We start from the raw sequence: 22,353 nt of genomic DNA, 5'->3' as shown, positions 1-22,353 counted from the left end.
TACTTAAACAATTATTAATTATGAAAGGAAAATTCAAAGCCATTAATTATGAAATTCAAAGTAGATACAAAACCAATCGACTATTTAACAAGTAAAACATAAATCCATGAAGGAATCCTAATTAAATTAAAATGTGTACTTACAAAATAAATCCAGCATATTTTCATTTATATATATAATTTGTTGCATTTTATTTTATATTATTATATACCAAGATAGAAAGTTTGCACGTCTAAACAACGATTTAATTTGTCACAACAAGCCTTCATTCAGCCTGAAACATTTCAGCCAATCAAATCAAGCCTGGGGCCCATTTTCGATCGTATAACGACGATGAAACCACCTGCCACCGAGGACGGGGGCCATGCGTAGGCGTGCTGTCGTGAATCGAGACCTGCACGCATCCCGACATGTGGCGCTGGGCCTCATGGAGTGCTCGCTGATTGGAGCGCGCTCATTTTGCTATTAGATGGAAGACAGGCGCAGCTGCCTCTGTTTGTGCCGCTAACAAGGCATTTCATCATGGTTAGCGCCGACGCACACGCGCACACGTATGTGCTGGCGAGAGGTTCAGGTGCACAGAAAGGAAGTGGATGAAAATAAGCCTCAAAAGTCCAAAACCAAATCAAGCAGCAAATGTGGAAAGACGTCACCTTCGTGAGCAACCGCAGGAGGCGTACCCGAAATGATAACCACAGAACAGGAAAGAGCGAGCGAGAGCAGCAAACACAATTAAACACATGAATTAACACGGGTGAGTAGATTTACTCCATTGTAATTTTATTACAACATTTAATGGATTTTTGATGACCTTTGAGGATACGAGCTCACTTTGAATATTTCCACGGAAACAACATCCCCGTTAGCCTAGCGCCCGAGGCTAATTGCTGCTCTCTAATTGTGAGCGGCTGCCAGTGCAATAGCAGCGAGCTAATGTCCGCATGTGGTGGAAAGTCAATAAGGATAAAGATTAGCGTGACGGAAACGCAATTAAGATGGCGGTTTGAACGCGTTCGGGAAGTGCTTGTTGGGCCCACTAATAGCGCATTTCCACTGCAGCCCAGCACCGCACCGTGCGACGCCAGCACAGAACCGTGTCGGAAGTGGACCGTGCCGAGCTGCTCGCGGCCCTCGCCCTAAATGTTGAAAACGTGAAGTCAAGCTAGGTTGCCTGACGTCTTGTGGCCTAAACCTCCTCACCAATGATGCCCCGAAGCGTCTTGTTGCGTGACGTCACTCCTTCCACCCTCGGGTCCATTGCTATGGTGAGGTTTACCGTACCCCCATCAGGACCCTGCCATGTCGGCCCCCTTCATCAGTCTCTCCCACGTGTCTTAACCCCTGCCACTCTCAAATTCCTCACCATGTGTCCCCAGATTGCTAACCCAGGCCCATCCCCTTCTGGGTCTCAGGCACCCCTTAACTACCCCATTTGCCCTCACGACAGCCTCTTAATGTGACAATCCATCAGGTCCCGGGGCTTTACCCATTTGCCCTTACCTTTGTTGCTTCCCCATGTGGCCACTCATGCACCCCTCCTCTGCCACATCTGGATCACTCCCCCATGTCGTCCTTGGTCCCCCAACCCATATGCCCTCAACCCTGGCCTATCCCCTTCTGGGTCTCAGGCACCCCTTAACTACCCCATTTGCCCTCACTACAGCCTCTTAATGTGACAATCCATCAGGTCCCGGGGCTTTACCCATATGCCCTTACCCTTTGTTGCTTCCCCGTGTGGCCACTCATGCACCCCTCCTCTGCCACATCTGGATCCCTCCCCCATGTCGTCCTTGGTCCCCCAAGCCATATGCCCTCAACCCTGCCGCCCGAGCCCCTCCACATGGTATGTCATCGCTCCTATCACCCCCACGCCATCCCTCGGCCCTGCCCCCGTGCCGCCCTCTCAGTGCCCCTGCAGCAGATTACCGCAGACGTTAACCCCATCGATCGTCTCCAAATGGGCTCCAAATGCCAGGAATTAGATTTTCAGTCTGAGGGATGAGGGGGAAATCAAGTGGCCGTAGTATTCCTCGACGCTGCGCTCGGGAGTTAAGTGCTCTCGCGACTTCCTCGTCATACCGCAAACCACTTATTGTGTTTGGCATCAGGAGGATGCGAGATGCGTGTGGGATGGAAACACTTTTTGCATGACGTCCTGCTCATTTCTTGGGGAAATTCTCGTCCAGTTCATACCAGATGCTTCAAAAACGGAGAACTGTGTTATGAGGAGGTTGCAGAAATCTGTACCAGACGATCACAAACACTGAATGCTTTCACACAGAGACATTTTTTATCGTCATATTAAACGCGCAACGGGGTCACGTGTAGTCATTTTTGTATGAAATGCAACAAAATTGTTGCTTTCATGGACTCCCAGCCGCATCTGGACACTTTTGAGCGAGAGGCAGGCAACAGGGAGGCCGTCCACGCGGACGAGCAACACAGCCAACACTTGCCCCTCCTTAATAAAACCCATCACCGGCATCACGGGCGCCCATCCGATTGGATTTCCGCTTCTTTTCTTTTTTCAATGGGAGCACTGCGGAGCGGCCGCTGCGCTGTTGTTCGGCGGGAAATCTCATTCAGTTTTCCGGCTGATGGCTAACAAGGTCAAATGACTCCACAGATGAGGTGCACTCGCCGGGCACACACGCACACACGCACACACGCAATCCGACTGTGAGAATGGAGTGTCAATAATAGAAGAGTGAGGGCTGCTGATATCATTAGCGAGGGTGCGAATCACAGCAAAACTAGTTAGCTTGTGTCGCTATCAGTGGACTCGTCCTCCTCCTCCTCCTTCTTTTTCGTCTTCCTTCTGCCTCTTCTCATTTCTGCGGTTGCCATGGCGACGCAGCATCGGATGAGCGTGGATGCTGCGGCAGTGTTTCCCGCAAAACTATCTCCGTCCATCCGACCAACCATCCGACCATCTGCGCGTTGATTTTTCTGTCCGTCCACCTAACCATTGAATTATGGTCACCGTTTCATTGTCACTTGCAGCGGTGTGTGTTTTGTTACCTTGCTTTTGTTTTGTGTTTGCGTTTTTTTATCAGCACTTGGACCACATCATCCGATCCAACCAAGAAAACCAATCCGTCGATCCAGCAACCGACCAAGCATATGTTCTAAAAGTTTGTCTAGGAAAAATCTGTGTTTTGGTGTTTTCCAGCAACTCTGATTGTGCCGAGTATATTGTTGAGCTGGACGTAGTACGTAAATACGACGGCTTTGAGGTTTCTTCATTTTCCTCTTTTCTCTTTCTTTTGCGGTGCGCAGTGTGACAACGCCAAGGGCCTGCGGGCGTTCTTCGACGCCATCTGCTACGGCCCCAAACGCCTGATGATCTTTGGCGGCGTCTGCCCCTCCGTCACCTCCATCATCGCCGAGTCCTTGGAGGGATGGAACCTGGTGCAGGTACGAGCAAGTGCTTTAATGTCGACACTCGCGTGCAGTCTGCTTTGAATAGTGTCCAGATATCCTCTTTTTAGCCACATGCTAACAGAGCAAAGGACAACCAAAGAGCAACTTGCTTCCTGTTGCCTGTCTTGCGCTTGTTAGCTTAGCAGGCTGAGCTAACAAGTGCGAGGTGTGATGACTGGACCTTGTTATTAGCATAACGTTAGCATAATGAGCGAAAAACAGCATAACATTAAAGTGTATTAGCACTAATTGGATGAACGCTCAGCTTTTAAGCTTTAATTTAGTAACATAACGTTTGCATTTTGGAGCTAACACCCATGTAGCATTATTTGGCGGATAATGCAGCTCATTTGCTTACCTTGGACCAGACCACAGGTGCGCCTATTCCTTTTTTTGAGCGATTTATATCAGACGGCTACATAGCTTTGACATCTTACGTTAGCATTTTGAGCTAACAGCATAGCACACATAAGTACTTTGCTGACTGATTGATGACTTTGGAGCTGACCACACAGCTTCTAGGCCTCAAATCAGCTAGCATACCGTTAGCATTGTGAGCTAACAACGGCTGCGCAGCTTCACCGCTGCTACCGTATTTTGTTACGAGCTTCCTGAGTTTTCTTACGTGACTTGCCCCCGCCCCCTCCCCGTGTTGTACTCCAGCTGGCTACTTTACTACGACGTTAAACATTCCCGCGTGTGCTTCAAGCCAGAGATACGACAACACCTTCCTTTCCCGCTGAACAGAAAAAGGCTCCATCTGCGACAAGCACCGCAAAAGGTTATTGGCTGGCGATAAGATAAGGCGCCAAGCCGCTGCCGCCAGCAGATAGCATAATTCAAGAACCGCCGGCTTAACGCCAATGTCACATTTATGCCGCCTATCTCCATCCTCCCGCAATTACGGTCGATGCGTCGCTTCGCCGGAGAAGAGATTACACGGGAAAAACATCAAATAACCATTTCATACATTCCAATTGTTTTCTCGTGGAGATTTTTTACTGCATCCGCTTGCTGTACGCGGCGACATATCAGCCTGGATCGGTGGCAAGACTGTAATCTGGATTTAGTGGACGTTGTGTTTTCCTGGCTTCATCCATTGGGGCGGTTGTGAAATCTGCCTGGCAACAGGCACTCACTAGCTTTGCTGTTTTGTCATTCGTCAAAACACATTTGCAGTCAATTCCGTCCATTTCCCAAAATGTTCCGCGGGATATTTGGTCACGGTGGTGCTCTTCTCTCTCTGAATCCTCCCAACAAGACACCAGGCGGCTTTTGGTTGTTTTTTAAAATAGGCGGCTCCCTGTTTGTCTGCTTTGTAAGAGAAACAACATGAGGGCAGCACTGGAGAATACAAATTTGTTGAAATGCAAAAGCAGTTTTTTATTTGAATTGCACAAATGAGAAGTATGCATCTTTGTTTGGCCGCCGTTTGCTTCGCACGTATTTATCCAGCTGCTCCGTGTGTGCTGGAGGGCTGCGAGATGATTAGCCCCTCCGCTCCGTCTCGCAGCTTGCCGCCGCCGCCGCCGCCGCCGATGCTGATGATGCTGGCTTTTATTTTCCCCGAGCTGGACGTGTGCACATAACGCATTCGTTGCTCATAACGTTTTCGTGCTTATATTCTCGTTACAATCTCACTAACGATGTCATTTTGGAGATGTTGTCGACACATCAGTTCAATGGTCTGATCGCTGGCTATGTTCGCCAATTAGCGGACAATCGGAATGAAGCTGCAGGAAGAAGGGAATTCGCCTGGAGTAACTTCTTCAAATCAAAATGGATGCCTACCTGATCAATTTCAGGCATGGATCCTTTTTCATGCGTCCTCTTATGACAGACGTGTACACCCAGTTTAGTGTCGATCAGTGAAACTGCTGCCTGGGGCCTTTTTTTTTTTTTACTTTCTAGTACTGGAATTTGTCCCAAAATGGCAGATTTAAACCTAAATGGCGGATTTCCTTTTCTGTTTTGGGTTTTGGCCTTGAAACCTGTTGTGTTGTGTCGACTTGTGAATCTGTTGCCCGTTTTTTCAAGGGCTGTGCAATTAATCCAAATTCAATTACAATTTCAATTATTTCACTCAATTCTTACAAAAATCAGCATAATCATTTTAAAAAAAAGTTGCTTAAATGTATACATATATTCTGCAAAGTGCACATGTTGCAATACAACATAAATAAATAAATATTATTATAAATATATGTTATTATAAATTAATTTTATTCCAAAAGGAACTTACATAATGATAGTGTTTGTATTTTTTTTGTTTGGTCTTAATATTTTTAAATGCTTAAACATTTTCTGGTTTTGTACCTAAGAATATCAAATCGTTTGCATAATCGTGATTTCAATTATTGCCAAAATAATCGTGATTCTTCTTTTTTCCATAATCGAGCAGCTAACTTTCGAGCCCTTGAATTTGCCCTGAATGGCTGCTTCAAACCAAAATGGCCGACTTCCTGTTCAGTTTCGGCCGTTGGTCCTTGAGACCATCCAATTTGGTGTCGATTGGTGAAAGTGTTAACCAGGGCTACTGTGTTTTTTAAATTATTATTTCCACGTCCTGAAATCCGTCCCAAATGGCTGCTTCAAACCAAGATGGCCGACTTCCTGTTCAACCTCAGGCATGAGTCCTTGCGCCTTTTTATCATGATAGACATGATAGACTCATGTTACGTGAAACTGGTGAAGGGGGCTAATCTTTTCCAATTCCCCAGGGGGCGCTGCTGCGTGAGTTCAAAGGCGACGTACTTGCGATCCCTAAAATGTGTAAATTGTCCCTTGATGCAAGCACGTACCGAAGTTGGCGGTTTTCCGGCCTCCAAGAAGGCGATTTGCAAGGCCTGGAAAGCACTTTGTGCTGATGTCTTTCTACTTCCTGTCTGTGTGTGCACGCGTGTGAGGGGGAGTTGATGATTGTCATCTTAGCGTGCGTGCGGCCGTGTCAGACGGTTAAACTGCTCTTAATCGATCGCGCCAGCTTCTGCCTTTTGCAAGCAGGCCGCCGCGCTGCTTAATGGCTCGTAATGGAGCCCGCCGCGCCGCGCCGCGCCGTCCCAATGCTCCGCCTTCTTTGCGGATGTCCTTTCAGAACGCCAGATGTGGGAAAGACAACGTTGGGTCAGTGGGACGTTTCAAAATGCCGTAAGGGGAGGATTTTTTTCCCATCCTCTAAAACAGCATTTGTCAAATGCGCTACTCCTTTAAAAAGAAAAAGAAAAAAAAGAAGGCAAGTCACAATTGAAAAAAAAAATGTTGAGAGATTTCTTAGGGCTTTCATTTTTCAATTTTTGAATCACTTACCAACATTTCACGTGTAAAAGTACTTTCAAGATTTCCATTCAAAAGACTGAATGCTAAATGCTTAATTTTTTAACGACTTCAAAAAACGTTTTGTACATTAGTTTTTGTTTTTGACTGAATCAACAAACGTGCTTTATTCTACTGCAATTTTATTTTATTTAAAATTTTTAAATTACATACAAATAAATATAAATTTTCCTTTTTTATGCAATTTTACATGTGTAATTTTGTTAATGAATTTTTTGATAAAAATGAATTATGTGGTTATTTTTTATGGATATTTTTGTTAGATTTATAAATTACATTATAATATTTATCTACATTTAAATGTTTTTACATGAATATTTTTTAGTTTTTGGTTTAAAATTAACATTTTCTTTTAATTTATTAAAATGTTTACATATTCATCTTTTTAATTTTTATTTTCCTTGTTTGGCTCAACTTGTAACCATTGTCATTATTATTATTTTTTTTTCAATTACATTTAATTACACATGTTCTTTTTTCCCTTTTCCCCACCTGTGGTCTTTTCCCAAATATAGCTGGCTAAGAGCCAGTCAGCGCGAAAGCGTCTTGTAAATCATCCCTCGCTTTGCAATTGTTCACATTTGTATGCAAATTGCGTGCATAAAATCCCAGGAGGAAATGCTAAAGACTTACATGGAAAGATTACGACGTTGTACGCGTCGTTGGCATGCAGAAGCACAAACCGCGTTAAGTGACAACAAATGTTGTTCAACAGTTAAAAAAAACAACAACAACTCTATTGTGGGTTCCCGGTTTGCGCTCCTGCTATGCAGCGGATTTTTTTTTTTTCAGTTCATAACTCATCATTTTGATCTCGTTCTTGTATTTATTTTTTTTGGGTGTAATTGCACTGTCGACCACTAGAGGACATCACCCTTTTTTTGTTTGACCGTGTAAATTTGAAAGAGGAAAAATGAAAACAGGAAGAGCTCAACTGAGTTTTTGTTGAAGATTATTGAACGTCACATCCTCTTGAATCCAACTTTCGACGCCGACAAAAAGCAACGGCACCCCACCCCGTCTTAGAGAATTGCGAGGGGGGGTCGGATGCGGGCCCAGCCGGATGGTGTTATGTGATATTTAACACTCGATAGGTTAACAGGAAAGGGTGGCGGCGGGGGGTCCCGGGGCAGCGCGTTTTTAAAGACACGGCGCAGCCCCCCCCCCCCCCCCCCTTGGACCCCCCGTCGGCAGCAGGATGCGTTAACGCACAAACACACACCGGCGCTGACCTTTTAGCGCTAACAAACAGCATTAAAAATGAATAAGGACGTAATTGGAAGTAACCGCTGGCGCTTTCTTCGTGCACACACACGCACCCACACGCACACACACACGCACACACAGGCTGTAGTAAAGCACAGATTAGCTCCGTATAATACTTTGCCAGTAATAATCTTGACATTTACGGCGGCGTCATTAAGACACTAAGCAAAGCGCACACACTTTGAACGCACCAATCAGAACGCTAACGTGGATTATTCAGGAAAGTCTTCAAGCGGAGTGGATTTGTTTTTCATGTGTGATTTATTTTGCTTATTGCTTGTTTTTAGTTTTGTAAATAAAATGTATTTTTGGATTACTCATCTGGCCACCAAGTGTCTGAAGAGTGCATTTGCATAACATGTTCAATTAATAGGAATTGCTTACAGTGTTAGGGTTACCGTATACGTTTTTCATTCAAATATTAGTTGAGGTGTACATTATATTTACATTTTTTATATATTTTCTTTTAAATGCTTTCATTTGTATAATTGCTTACAACAATTTTTCACTCATATAAGGTTTAAATCATATCAAATCACCAAGGTTTTTTTTACGATATTAAATATTCTTTAAAATGTTAATTCTTTAAAGTATTTTGTGTGTGGTTTTTTTTTTCAATTCAAGACATTTTTTAAATTATAATTGTTTTTAAAATATGAATTTCTTGAAATATAGTAATCAATATTTCATGTGTTTTTCTTTTGTAAATATTTTTGGACAAAAGTGACAGCAATTTTCTACTTTAGATCACTTTTATATCTCTCTTTTATTACTAAAATATGCCGTTTTAAATACCTGTTGCGTACAAATTGTATTTTTTGATTATATTATGCATTTTTTTTTACACTTTTTAAATATGAATTACTTTGAAAACTAATTTTTTAAATATTGCTGCCTAAAACAAATTTTTTAATTTGAAAACAAAAACAATGACCACAAATGTCTTCTCTTTAAAAAAAAATTAAAATTAAAATTAAAAATGCAGGTTCCTAAAACTTGTATTTTAATTTTTTTTGATAATCATTTATAAATAGGAGTTTACTCTGCACAGGTAACCCCAGATTTTTCCCCCCCGCCTTCTGTTGTGGCTTGTTCTTCCTTGACGCTTTACCTCGCCAGCATGTCACATTTAGCAGGACTAATCAGCCTAATTGTAATAATTACGCACCTCCGCTTGGCTAAACAGGTCATTGAACTTTTCCCTTTACTGGGTGAGCTGTTATTACACATCTATGGTATTCATTAACTTACTGATCTAAATCCGTTTTTCAAGACTTTCTGATGTATTTGTGGACCTTTAACATGCTTTCGTGTCACACCAGTGCAAATAAAACATGAATGCTAATGCTAATGCTACCGACGGGAGGCCTAAAAGCTACGTGGTCATTTGAATAATCAAACGTCAACAGCTTCACGGTAAGCAATGTGCTTATATTTACCTGTAAACGTTTGCTAGCCACAATGCTAACATAATGCTACCAACATGAGGCTTTGCTATCATCCACAGGATGGTTTCAATCCCTCAAATAGCTGTAAAATCTTTTTAGCCGCAATGCTACATGAAAATGCTAACGTTACGCTCCTAGCGTGAAACAGTCAGACCGCGTTCTAGTCGCGTCTCACATTGAGCGTCCTTGGCGTCTCGCGTTCTTGTAGATGTTTGGCTGATAAGGTGAACTGGACGCAGCGTTTACACACAAGTCACGTCCGCGCGCCGTAGCGCTATAATAGCGCCCACGAAAGAGGGGAGAAGGTATCAGCCATTGTGGATTATGTCCAGTCGTCGTTAATTGGAATGAATGGTGAAGAAAATGAATGTCGATACAAAAGGATGCCGCCTCAGTAGACCCTCGGTTTTGTTGAGCGGACCCCCCTGCTATCAGGAGCGATCAATAATGGAGGTCGTCAACTTCACTATACAACAGCAAATTTGGTTAGCTCGGTCGAATGAACGGGTACAATACAAACCCCCGACTGATTAAGCCCCTCGTCACAAATCAAAACTTTCTTTAGCAGCGTTCGCTCTCCCAAAAAGCTCAGAGGGGGACGCTTGAGATGGAAGGGGTGAGAAAAAAGCACAACAAAAAAAACAAAGCAATTAGCATGGCAAAGAGGTGTTCTGACAAGCCGAGTCGTCGCTCTCTGAAGTGCAGCTCGCCTGCGGGACCACCCAGGCGGCGCGCGGGGGACGCGGGGACGCCTTTTTACCGACATCACATAACACGGCTAATCCGCTACGACGGCACGGGAGGCCAGGGAAGAAGCGGAAAAAGAAGCAGAGTCAACTTTAATTCATACACGCGGCGGCGGCGGCGGCGGCGGCAGAACGCTTCACAGACGCGTTTGACAGCACGCCGACATCTTGACTTTGAAAGAGGAGAAAGCATAAGCAAAACATGACAAATATTGTTCAAACTAAGCTAGGCTACAAAGTAAGTTAAAGTTACAACAAACAAGACTTAGCTAGGCTAACGAGAATGCTAGAGTTAACCGTACATAGACTCACGTGTTTAGCTGAAAGCTAAGGTTCGTTGGCTACCGGGAAAGTAGCTACAATACTCATAACTTTAGCTTTTTTTCAGTAGCTAAGATTTAACACAAATATGTGTGTTGTAACTTGGTAGCCTAGCTTAACTTCAACGCATAATACCATGTTTGGTAACGTTGCCTGTCTAGGTATATTCAGTCTAAGTGTCGTAACTTTCGCTATCCTGTTAGCTTAAGCTGTTAGCTTGGCCTAGGTTGAATGTAAACTTATGACACACAAACTTTAGTGATAAAGCAAAGTGAGGCTTCTAGCTTAAGTTACAAAACAGTTCAACATACATGGCTAAGCTAGGTTACCAAGAAAGTTTAAACTTCTCAATTCCGACACAGACGCTATATAAAAAGCTGAATTTATAAAATCCACAGCTCTACTAAGCTAGCAAGAAAACAAAAGTTACGCTCTATCAGCACTTGCTTTTGCTGAGCTAGGCTAAGTTAGAATGCACCGACGTAAATGCTAAGCTTAGGTTTATAGGAATACTAATTTGCGAGCCACGCTTAAAGTGTTAAAGCTAATCTACGCTAAGCTAAGATATTCAGAAAGCCTCTGAGTGTGCGATTCTGAGTTTGACCCATAAAAATGGAACAATTCATAGTTTTGTCCTTAAGTTGTCCACTCTGGATTTTGCCGCCTGCTACTTATTGTTCCTGTTAAACCTTTGATTTGTCCTTCCTGGAACTCCTTGCGTTTCCTTTGAGTACGTTTACGGCATACAAATACGTGACGTTTAAGGACCCTCATTTTCCTTGACAAGTGTCCAAGTGTGAGCGCGTGAGCCAAATCTACTCTCGCAGTCTCATCATCCACTCGAAGAACGCCACAAACAGTGCACTCACGATGCTCTGTGGTGAATTTCCAGCTCTTAGTCGGCGCACGGCGGGGAAAATCGCAGCTCACGCAACGGACCGTCTCACTCGCTTTCTCTCCGGGAGAGAACAGCTGGAGGAGACGGCGATGGCCTCCCCGGCGCAGCATCTGCTCATTAATCATGCACAGGCAGGCCATTTCAGGTTGCGCTCTCAAATCTCCATTTATAAATAGAATAGCGATGGAGCCAGGTGACAGGATGCCATCAGTCATCAGTGACACCCCCCCCCCTGCCCCCCGCCCCCCCCAACACCACACCATTAACTCATCCCCTCTCTTAACTCCTGTTGGGATTTCCTCCCAAAATTGGGAGTCACTTCGCATGATTGACTCATTCACTGCCATAAATTCATTTAAAAAAAAGAAAAGAGTATTACAAATTAGGGGCAAGAGGCAATTAAAACATTTTATTGTAATTAATTGCATGACTGTACAATAAAAAAAAAAATCTAGGTTTTCATACTCTTGTTAACAAAAGTGGGGAAAAAAATGTTAAACTAATAGAAATAGTTCAAATGAATTTTGGACGTTTATAGCCGTCAATGGCAGTGAATGAGTTAAAAAGGGATAAAAAAAATTTATTTCTTTTTTCTTCTTTTTTTCCACCAAAAACCTATTAGAAAAAATCCCATACCGTTCACCTAAACCGAACACCGCTGTCAGGAGACCCGAGGGGACCAAAGAAAACAAAGGAAAGTGAAATCCAGCACCGACCAGACACCCACCAGAATTCTTCCCCAACCCCAGAAAAATCTAAATTCCAACGAATCCCCCCCAAAAAAAAAATCAGGGAGACCTCAAGAAAAGGGATACTTGCCTCACTGAGCCATTTTCAGCAATAAAAAGTTCCGATTTGGTCCAGGATGACTTTGATAACGCAATACCTTTAAAAACGTAAACACCTTTCGCGCCCACGACAATCTGATTTAAAGACAGTTGTGATCCATAGACTTAAGTTTCTAAGCTAAAAGCTAAGCTAGTCTACTGGGAAAGCTAACGTTGAAGCACACATTTACACGGTTCAACCTCAATACGCCCTTCAAATTGAATCATGACATTTTTCACAAAAATCCCATTTCTGAATTTAATCGCAAAGGACAGTGACATTATTCAGAATAACTTCTGTTTGTTTGTTTTATTCCCAAACACGCCACATGGTGGATTTTATTAGCTTGGTGACAAAATGCTGCATCCACTAGTAATAATAACGCAACGAAATATTTATGGCCGCCTGCTTCAACATCATTCGCTTTTTTATCAAGGACACCACTTGATTACTCCCTGGGGGGTTTTTGTTTGCCGATATGTTCATGTGCCACAAAGATTATGTGTAATCTGTTTCAAGATAATGGGGCGGGGGTGGGGGGGGGGGGGGGGTTGGGGGGTGCACACGTCTCCTTCCAAAGTAATTGATGTTTAAGGCGGTTGATGTGGGGGAAAAAAATACAATTTCATCCCCGTCCTTGAAAGGAAGGGGGGGGACAGGCCCGATCCGTGGACAGATGGCGGCGTGAAGAATGGCCACCGCCGCCGATAAAACTGTCTGCTGGCGCAAGTGATGAGGGAGGCGGGGGTGGCAGTGTCGACAATTTATGGCGCGTCAAACTTATTGCGCGTCGAGCTCAGCAGAATTCCTCGTCGGCGCCCGCGAGGAGGCCACTTCCTGGTTCCCGTGCGTTGGGTTTGATTGACAGCAAAAAAAAAAAAGGTGTAAAACCTTAGTTTTTGGGTCAGGTGTCGCAAGGAGGCACATGTTGATGATGTCATAAAAGCCACATGTGTTCGGACGCTTGGATGGGTGGGCAGTCGTTGCCGTTGGCGACGAGATGAATGACATGAGTTGATTTAGTCGTTGCCGTAGCACTTCAAGTCCAATTCCGCTACGTGCATTAGCACGAGCTCAGTGCAGTCAAACGTTTTTGCAACTTTACTAATTGACGTATTCTCGTCTTTAGTGTGGATTATTTGTTGCCTTTGCGGAAAGCGAGGTGGGTGAGGAAGCACGGCGGTGGTCCTGGGCTTCATTCAATATTCAGTATGTGGCATTTGGTGCGTGGTGCGAGTGCCCACTTGGAGACCCCCCCCCCCCCCCCACACACACACACATATTGCCACAACTCATTAGTACCGCGATGGAGGTCGAATATCACAGAGGGGGATTGTAGCGGTTGCTAAGGAGCTACATATTAAGAGAGAATCATGACGCGAGGGTCAGTTTAGCGGATACGAACCAGAACGCCGTTTGATTACAGGATTCATTTTCTAACATGTATTTGACAGGTTGATGATGAGCTCGAGGTTTCCCCGAGTCGTGTCCTTGGAGGGGCACAAAGTATTTGTCATGATGGGACGTGAGCGGATGAGGGATGGCGGACCCAATTGCAGGGAAAGTGCAATGCGTGCTACTTTTGTTAACCGTCGGGAGAAAGGTGAGCAGACAACCATGACTGGATGGGATGTGAAGGGACTGGTCGCCATGACTGGAACGAGCGTGACGTGACGGGACCTGATTTGCCTTGACTGGACTTGCCGTGGAGTGGCTGTGACTTGGCTGTGGCAACGGCCTGTGGATGCTAGCAAAGCCTCATGTTGGTAGCGTAATGTTAGCCAATGTTAGCATTGTGGCTAGCAAACGTTTACAGGTAATATAAGCACATTGCTTACCGTGAAGCTGTTGACGTTTGATTATTCATAATGACCACGTAGCTTTTTGGCCTCACGTCAGTAGCATTAGCATTAGCATTCATGTTTTATTTGCACTGGTGTGACACGAAAGCATGTTAAAGGACCACAACATAGACAATGCGCCCACACCGACTGGACAAACACAACAGGCTAAATACACTAATGAGACACACCTGGGGAAGGGAAGACGTGGTTAGCCATAACGAGACAAGGGAAGGAACCAGGAACACATGACAAAAACAAGAACACCCATAACAAACAAAAACCCAACCCCCACAGAACCGAAACATGACCGTATTTGGTGAAGTGCTGGTTTTAGTTCTGGTGTGGCTAGCCTTGTCCCTTTGAGGGTCAAAACACGTTAGCATGTTCATTTGCTCTCCAGATTTGTCCGTAGCACGCTAACAGCGATGAGTTTGCCGTTGTCCGTGGATAACCTCCCGCACCCTCCACGAGAGTGTCCCTTGAGGGTAAAAACACATTAGCAAAAGGTGTTGCTAGCCTGCTAATGATGATTAGCTTGGCAATTTCCAAGGTCCCCACTGAGTAGGAGAGCATTTGCGGGTCAACAAGTGCTGGTGGTACGACACGTCACCGAATGCACCGCGCTAGCGCTAGCGCTTTTGCTACTGGATCGGGTTCGAGATAGATTGAATACACGTTGCCAGGTTAATTTGCTCTGTAAATGTTCTCATAACAATGACCTTGCTGTTTCACTGTGTACGGTGGCCTTTAAGGGTCAATAAAGTTTTCAAAAGTCAAACGCCTAATAGCGTTGTAATCTATCCGTTACAACGCTATTATAGTAAATTGTGTTTTTAGCCCTGAGAAATTTCCCTTTTTAAATTCCTCTCGGGTTTCAGGCAATGATTGATATGTCACGGTTCAACGCCGATCATTCATCACTTTGCGTTCGATCGTTGTGGCCGATCATGTTTCATCGATAAGCCACAGGGATGGGAAGGGAAATACTTTCTCCGCCGCCATCGAGCAACATTGGACCGGCCCCTCGAGCAAAACCAGACGATTGGAGCGTGCTCAAAATGTTGTTTTGTCGTCTCATCGACCGCGCTGGTTCCACTTAAGCGCTTATCGATATTCATACCCGAAGCTTATCGCTCTTGGACTGAGTACAGCTAAACATTTCTCTTATTCTTCCATTGAGTTAGCAGCACGCGCGGCGGCCTAAACATGGCTGTCGTGTCCCTTCATTTATTATCCATGACGGCCACTTCATTATTCAAAGGCAAACCGCACAGTTAGCCTCGGCGGATGCGATTGGAACGGAGCCCCCGCTACGGCCGATCGATGCCGCCAGATCACGTCGGCCCCTCGTTTAGGGACAGACTGCCTCGCCGTTTAATAGAAGCTCATTTAGCTCCTTTTACGCTAGCCATCAAACTCAGCATTTTCACCGATTTTTTTTTTCTCTCCCTGCCTGTTTTTTTGGTCCTGTTCTCGGAGATGGAATGTGCCTCTCGTGTGCTGGTTTGGTGGGAAATCAGTGTGAAAGGGCCTGTTTTGACTTTAATGTCTTGCTGGTGAATACATTAACTTGAACAGCTTCCTACTTGCTAGCTAACAAGCTACAAGCTCACTAACCTGGCAAACGAGCCGTAACTAACTAGTTTGCAACTCTTGCTTAATAGTGACTCACTCACTTGACCACACTACTCACTAGGACTACAAATTCTCACTACCCTTTTAAACAAGGTATTAGCTCGCTAACTGACTACTAGCTCACTTACTTTGGCTTGCTTGCCTTGCTAGTTACTAGCTTGACTAATGACTTGCTTGCTCCTTGCTTTGGATTACTAGCTCAATCATCGTATATATATTCTGACTCAACGCTTAATAATAATAATATACTAATAAGTCAGCTAAGCTGGGCACCTAACTAGCTACTAGCTGGCTAACTTGCGACGGATCCACAGGAGTTGAAGCCAATTCGAGTTCCATGCAGCTAATGCAGTATTTGACTGCTTGAAAATGAACTGTGGACTGAAGATGAATAGATTCTATTCGTTTGAGGCGTTTGGATTGAGGCGTGGCCATTTTGTTTAGGGAACATAAAGGCCAAACACAGCAGCCTTTTGTCAGCGCCATCTATCAAAGGAGCTCTGATGTTTTATTTAAAGAGCAGTGGAGTCTTTAGCTAACGCTGAAGACCCCCGACGGCAACGGCCAAAAATAGCCCTCGCGGCAGCTAATGTAAGAAGCGGGCTCCGAAGTAGGCACGTACGCACCTCCCAAGCCTCGCTTCGGCCCCGGCTCCCTCCTTCCCCTTACGCCCAAGGTAATTAAAAGCGCTCGTAAGGACCCTGCCCCATGTCTCACGACAAGGTCACGGAAGCTCCTGGCGCGGGATGGAAGAAAGATCCGATCCAAGCCGCTGGGACTTTCATGACGGCCATTGCAGCCGTCATCTTTCATGCGCATTCGCCGCCCGTGCTAATGGATCGCAGGCTCTTTCAAGTCCACAAATGAAAACCAGCTCGCAAACTGTCGAAGACGGCAAATTTGGCGGGTAGAGAGAGAACAAATGCAGAAAGACGGCAAACTTGACACAATGCAATGTCTAGCGCGCACGACGAAGCAGCTGAGAGCTAAGACGCAAACTGCGGGAGTCCTATTTAGCACGTTAGCGAACAACAAACGGCCAAAGTTGACCATTTTGCTGAACAGCAAACAAACGGCGACGGAAGACGCGAACCATGGACAAAGATACAGATTTATTTAGCGTTAGTGCTGCAAAGAAGGATTTTTATTTGGAGTAATTTCTCTATCACTGTCGTTTGCATTTGTATTGTTAGCTAGTAGCTAATTAGCACGTGGTGGTCTCGTGTCTATGATATCGTAACATTACTGCTAATTTTGGCAACTGTAATCACAATTATACATTTTCATAGCGCCTGATTTTTCGTGTTCACCTGGGTAATGGATGACAGCTATCACACTTGACCCAAAAGTGAGTCGGTTCCTTCGTATTTATTTTTTTTTCTCCCTGCCGACTCCTTCAGTAAAAGTCTATTTTCGACAGCGCCGGCAGTGCTAACTGCGCCTGGCGACGAGTGCGAGATGAAAAAGGTGCCGTCGCTGTGATTCACCAAGAGAGACGCTAATGAGGAGATCACAGTCAGGAGGCGCTTGAACTCTTTTTAGGAAAGCGGCGTGGCGGACCTCGTAACGCCGCCGCCGCCGCCGCCGTTGCTCGAGATCGCTATCGTGAATCACAGCCTCCTCTGCTCCTCTCAAAGTGTGTAATTAACCCCACGGCTTCCTTAAATCAACACACACGGCTCAACAAAAGCAAAGAAATGCAGATTTATGTTATTTGAGGTCAAATGTAAGATATTAGTCACTTTAAAAAAATACATTATGTATTGTTCATATTTACTTACTGAGGCTGTGCAATAATTTGCTGTATTCGAATTACAACACATTAGAGATTTGTTGAAAAAAATTACAATTCATAAAATTAATTTTTATTTTGTACGAGCTTATATTTACAAATATTTTCTTTATTTAACATTTAGTTAGTAAGGGTAAAAAAACAGAAATATTTTTGATTGCGTATGAAGCCACAAAAGTAAAATTGGACGTTTTAATTGGGTTTGCAACAAACAATTATTTTAATAATCGATTAATCTGTAGATTTTTTTTAAATTAATCAATGAATTGTATTTGAAAAAAAACACGTTTTATTTTCCATCCCTTTATTGAAAAGCAAGAGGACATTATTTCAAATTGGCTGAGCAGAAATTGCGTCAGAAAACTGGCCAAAATATTTATTTATGCTTGCAAATGACTTCTTTTAAAACAAGCATTATCGTCTGCTTCCATGGAAGTCTACAGAAAACTGACACTATTCAATTCCCAAATTCAAAATATCTCAACTAAATTGTACAAAAATATTTCGGCAGCTATTAAATCACTTGAGAGGGTCTGATTAGTAAGATGCAGCACGCCGACTGCAAACTACACCGCCACAATCATTGAGATATTAATTGAATATCTCTTACTGTATCGTCTTTGTTGTTGTTGTGTTGCGGCAAGCCATCACATTAACGAAAACATCCGCGGTCGGCCTTCAATTCCGAGAAGATGCCGCCGGTTTACTGAAACAATTAAAACTAGATGCAAATGAGTCGAATTCGAAAAGTGTGTGCGTGTGTGTGCGCGCGCGTGTGTGTCTGCGCCCATGTCTAATCTCATTGCAGAAATTAATTACAGCTGTTTCTGGCTCAAGGGAACGCTGGTGACCTATTGCAGGAATTTGTGCAGAGAGAGCGAGAGAGAGAGAGAGAGCGAGCGAGATGAAGCAAAACAGCAAAGAATGACAAACTCCATAATTCCCATTTACTCCTTTTTTAATGTACCATGTGTAGCTACGAACTACGCATCTGTTGTTCATAAAGGTCAGCAGCTGTCGGTCATCTAAATAATGCGCAATTAATGAGGATATTTCATTGAGAAAATCTGGCAAACTAGCTATTAGCTCATTTATTTGGCTAGCTAGCTACTAGCTCAGGAGTGTAGCTTACTGTTGGAAATCAGTCCTTGATTTCTGCGTGTTCAAATAAATTCAAAGATTGAAATCTGTGAACAAGTTTGCCAGCTTTTTATTTCAGAGTCTGAAAGACATCTCTAGAACCCGGCTCAAATAGCCCTGATCCAAGAAGTGTAACATTTTCAAAATACGCTCACACATTTATACTGAAAACGTTCCCACCCCCTTCATTGACAAAGAAGTACCTTTTGCCCTTCCAGGCATAGCCCCCCCCATGTGGCACTTCCTGTCAAAACAAGAGTCTTCAAGTCTACACACCCCCTCTCCTTATCTCTACCTCAGGATGTGGGCAAACACTTGGCCCCCGCCACCTCCTGGCACCAGGGACCCCCCCATAAAACCCCACACAGAGCACAGCCCCCGAGGAAGAGACTGTGCCCCCCCCCCCCCCCTCCCTTTGATCTTGTCCTGTCAGCAGAGTGAAATACAATTAGGTTATTTAGTTCTTCTTTTAGTCCACAATAGATGTGGGTAAATAATTGGCTCCTGGATAAACAATTGGCTCCTGGAGCCTCCTCGCACCAGAGATTCACGCAGACGGCCCTTTTGGTCAGACACCTCTTATTTAGATTAAATCAGACACCTTACTATGACAGGGAAGAGAACAAAGACTATAGATAAACTAACATATGGGGAACAGTTGTAACATATCTAACTAAAATCAAAAACACTTTGAAAAATATAAAAATATAAATTGAAACAGAAAAACAATGTTAATAATCCAACATTACCTACAGATATTTTCAGAAAGGAAATACAAAACCAAGGTGACTTATCCAGCAAGCAGCGTGATGATAATCATTTGAAATACGGAGATTTGGTCCCGGGAGTGGATTTGAATATCAGTAAGGCTGGTATCACTGGATCAATCCTATTCCAGTATTGAGCTAAACTAAAGGAAGACATTTGGACAGTACTGGTACTGGCAACATTTGTGTCTTTTGTGGTTCTCAGCTCTCCTTCGCAGCGACCACTCCTGTGCTGGCGGACAAGAAGAAGTACCCCAACTTCTTCCGCACGGTGCCCTCGGACAACGCCGTCAACCCGGCTGTGGTCAAGTTCCTCAACTACTACAATTGGAGCCGCGTGGGGACGCTCACGCAGGACGTGCAGAGGTTCTCCGAGGTTTGTCCTCTCCCTTTTCTTTGCTCAGAACAAAACAAAAACAACACTTTGTAAAATAAACATGAGGATTTGTTTTTCATAATGAGACTCGGGCATCCCAGTGGAACGCGGCGAAAATAAGAACGGCGCTCAATGTTTCTTCTAAATTTATTTTTTTATAAATGATGCAAGCAGACAGCAGCAGCACTTCGTTACAGGCTAATGACAAACAACACAAACAAAATCAAATGGAGTCTAAAGGCTCTCAGAACTCTCACAAAATCAACTAATTTTGCCAAAGCATCCCCCGGAAATGCATTGAGTGTTGCTAATAGCGCTGTTTTTAATATCAGCAGACGAATCCACAAAGTATACTTCACCCCGACTTTGTTGATTCACCAAGAAGTCTGCTAACTTGGAAAGCTAACGAACGACAAGTGTACAAACCTGGTCCTCGAATTCGCTCGAGCTCGTTAACTAACTTGGCTGCTAACTAGGTACTACTACTACTACTACTTCTACTACTACTACACTAACCTGACTGTCCAGCTGTGACCTAATTAACTACAGTCTGCTGATATTTTTAGTCAAGGTTCTTTACAGCTAGTGGCTCACTTACTAGCATTAACTTGAAAAATTAACGGCTAGCTCACCAACAACTTCGCTAACGAGCTATCAGCTAATTAACAACAAACAATCTTACTGAGTTGGCTAATAGTTATATTTTCCATCATAGTAGCTCCTAGCTGGCTAACTAGCTACTAGTGCACCGCCTCACATAACTAGCTAGTAGCTGCTACCCTACAAACTCAGCAAACTAATGACTTGCTGGCTATAGTGGGCTAGCTAACTGACTGAATGTATTTTAGTAAACGTAATTACTAACTAGCTAATTAACTGTTAGCTCACTAACTTGCCTAAGTAGCGGATAGGTAATGCTCTTAGTAAACTATGAACTAGCTAACTAACATAGATAACTATGAACTACAGATATTTTCAGAAATTAAATGATCAGAGACTGTAATGTAAGTTAACTTGGGCATCTAACAAGCTACTAGCTCACTAACTGAGATAACTAACGACTAGCTAACTAAACATAGGCTTTTTTTCTTCTTTTTTTTAACTAACCAGAAAAAAAGGGTGAAAAAAAATGCACACATCGTAAACATTGGAGTAGTAACGCAGTGCCGGGGCCGGAGTATCAGCGCCCAACAATAATTGGCAGGTTTTAAAGCATTATCTCTTTGAGGATGCCGATGTGTTTTGAGTAGGTGGCACTCATTTTCCATTCAAGCGCTTTCTCCCGTCGTGCTGCTTCATTTCTTTCCCGCCCACACAAATCTGCCACTCGCGTTGGGAGAACATTTGTGGACGCTAACGCTTCTTCTGTCGTCAATGACATCGTGAAGGGGGCCATTGTGAACGCCTTTGCTCGACAAGCGACTCGTTCTCTACGCTCCATTGCGCTGGGTGTTACCTCTGCCAGGGAATTTAATGGGCTGCTTGTTTATTTATGCACGTGGCTTCCTGCATACATTAAGATGGTGTTTCGGTGACAATCATCACATCGTAGGAAAAAAAAAAGTGTGTTTAGAGTTAGGAGAAAGGTTTAGGTGTGATGATGTGGAAGTTTTGGGGGTTAGGATTAGGAACAATTAAGGTTTAGGTCATGGGCTTGGTTTTAAGGTTTAGTCTTAGGTTGGGGCTAAGGTTTGGGGGTTTGGGTTAAGGTTCAGAGTTTCAGGTCAGGAGTTCAAATTTTATTTTAGAATTAGGGTGTAGGCAAGTTTGGGTTTAGGATTTAGGGATAGTGTAAAGATTCAGGTGTTAGGGTTGCAGGTGAAGTTGTGAGTGAAAGGGGCAAGGCTTTTTTTTAGGATTTAGGGCCAGTTACTGATTTTGCACCCGACCAGATTGTACGAAAAGCTTTGGAGGAAGGTTGCTCGTATCGTTCCCTCACTCAGTGGAGCGTACAGTTTCGCGTGGCTTATTTCAAGTGTTTGTAAGATGGCGGAGACAAACACATTTGACACGAGGTGCGACGGCGCAAACGTTATATATCGGGACATCCTGATAAAACAAGACGGAAGTGATGAAAGCATCACCTTGTCACCACGAGCCAATCTTGCTCAGCGCTGCACATCAGACAATAAATATAGTTGCGTCGGCGAGGAGGGTGCGCGAGAAGTCTGCTTGAAAAATCTCCGCGAGCTCAAATCCCTTTATCGGCGCGCTTCTGGGAAGCGGGGGAGCGGCTTAGGACAGGAAGAAGACAGAAAACGCCGCCATGCCGTCAACCTGCCGCCAGATTGTCCTCTAATCCCGATTCACAAATATGCAAACGTCGCTTGCGCGCTCCGTTATTCGCACAAGCCCCCTTGGCGCCGTTCGAGTTACCCTCGCGTCAAACTCGGGTGATACCCGGTAGGGCGCAGACCTCCGCCAAGGTAAGGCCGTCCCACCGCCAGTGTATGGATTGGATGCCACAAATGCAAGGGCAGACATCCACTAAAATTGTCCCCAAATAATCTGTCAACAACCAGCGTTTCGATTTCTT

At 44.1% G+C, this 22,353-nt stretch overlaps 1 protein-coding gene across 1 annotated transcript in view; it reads left to right on the top strand.

The window, feature by feature from the left end:
* gabbr2 (gamma-aminobutyric acid (GABA) B receptor, 2) overlaps positions 1 to 22,353 on the top strand; it is an 87,900-nt gene that overhangs the window by 20,392 nt on the left and 45,155 nt on the right. The window contains exons 2-3 of the mRNA XM_086063321.1: positions 3,280 to 3,417; positions 19,647 to 19,817. Coding sequence (XP_085919447.1) covers positions 3,280 to 3,417; positions 19,647 to 19,817 — 309 coding nt within the window. The remainder of the gene's footprint in view (positions 1 to 3,279; positions 3,418 to 19,646; positions 19,818 to 22,353) is intronic.

The sequence above is a fragment of the Leptonotus elevatus genome, chromosome 19, assembly GCF_054856555.1.
Source record: "Leptonotus elevatus isolate MCC_2025b chromosome 19, RoL_Lele_1.0, whole genome shotgun sequence".
NCBI lineage: Eukaryota > Metazoa > Chordata > Actinopteri > Syngnathiformes > Syngnathidae > Leptonotus > Leptonotus elevatus.
The sequence above is the reverse complement of the archived record's forward strand: the minus strand, read 5'-3'. Positions and strand labels throughout refer to the sequence as shown.